A 1,131-nucleotide genomic window follows, 5' to 3' on the forward strand; every position below is an offset into this window, starting at 1 on the left:
AAACATTTTTGTGTGTGTCTTCATGTGCAATATTCCTCTATGTCAACGGAGTCATGATCTTTACCTTGAGGAAAAAGACTGTTTTTCAGGAGGCGTCTCGCTATATTTTGTTTGGTCACATGCTTTGGGTCGATACACTTAATCTTTTCATGAGTGTAGTGTTGTTTGTGTGTGCTCTTTGTAGGCTTTTGGTTTTGAAAGTTGTCTGCCTTGTGCTTCTAGTGGCTGCAACAGCTCTCTATCAGGCCTCTACCTTGAATTTGGCTTTAATGTCACTGGAGAGGTATGTGGCCATCTGCTTCCCTCTCAGACATGCAGAAATCACCACTTATGGAAGAACTAACTTGGCCATTGGTGTGCTTTGGATGATAAGCTGGATTCAATCCCTTACTGAGATTATTATCTTCTATTCTTTTGATACCACAAACATAGCAATGAATTTATTTTGCTCAAGAACTACTTTTTTTAGGCTGCAGGTCTATAGGAAACTTGATATAGCTTTCACAACTATATTTTTCATGTCTGTGTGTTTTGTTGTTATCTTTACTTATGCCTCTATAGCAGCTGTGGCTAAATCAGCCTCCTCTGATAAAACATCGGCCAAAAAAGCCAATAGCACTGTTCTGCTGCATCTAATACAACTGGGTCTCTGTGCTGTGTCCATTTTAGTTGGAGTTATCCAAGAAGTAATTTATGTTTACGCTGACTATATGACTTCAATGAGTGTGATGTATTTTTGCTTTGTGGTGTTTATGATTTTTCCAAGATGTTTAAGTCCTCTTATATATGGTCTGAGAGACCAGGCATTTAGTTGTTTATTTAAATACTACTTCACATTTGGTTTCAAAAAGAAAAACAGCTGTAATACAGAAATACATGTAGTATCAGGTGGTTGAGAAACCACCTGATGGTTATTGAAATCTTATCTAAAATGCTTTACGGAATTATATGTTGTCATTACTTTTACACTCTATAGCTGCAAAACATAAACTTCTGTCTTAATACAATGATCTACTAAAGTTCAGCCACACTTGAAGTACAAGCATATTTAACAAATCTATTAAATCTGTAACAATGTTTCCCAGTGCTCTGACTACAGATATGGGAAAGTGTTGTTTAAGTGTTGTTTTC

The 1,131-nt window shown here is 36.4% G+C and overlaps 1 protein-coding gene across 1 annotated transcript; it reads left to right on the forward strand.

Annotated features, from left to right (window-relative positions):
* Positions 1-8: 8 nt before the first annotated feature.
* Positions 9-896, forward strand: LOC141292143 (odorant receptor 131-2-like; the record flags this gene model as incomplete). Its single annotated transcript, XM_073824092.1, has 1 exon — positions 9-896. A coding segment is annotated over one exon (888 nt), but the record flags the coding sequence as incomplete, so codon positions are not given.
* Positions 897-1,131: the final 235 nt, after the last annotated feature.

The sequence above is a fragment of the Garra rufa genome, chromosome 19 (genome assembly GCF_049309525.1).
Source record: "Garra rufa chromosome 19, GarRuf1.0, whole genome shotgun sequence".
NCBI lineage: Eukaryota > Metazoa > Chordata > Actinopteri > Cypriniformes > Cyprinidae > Garra > Garra rufa.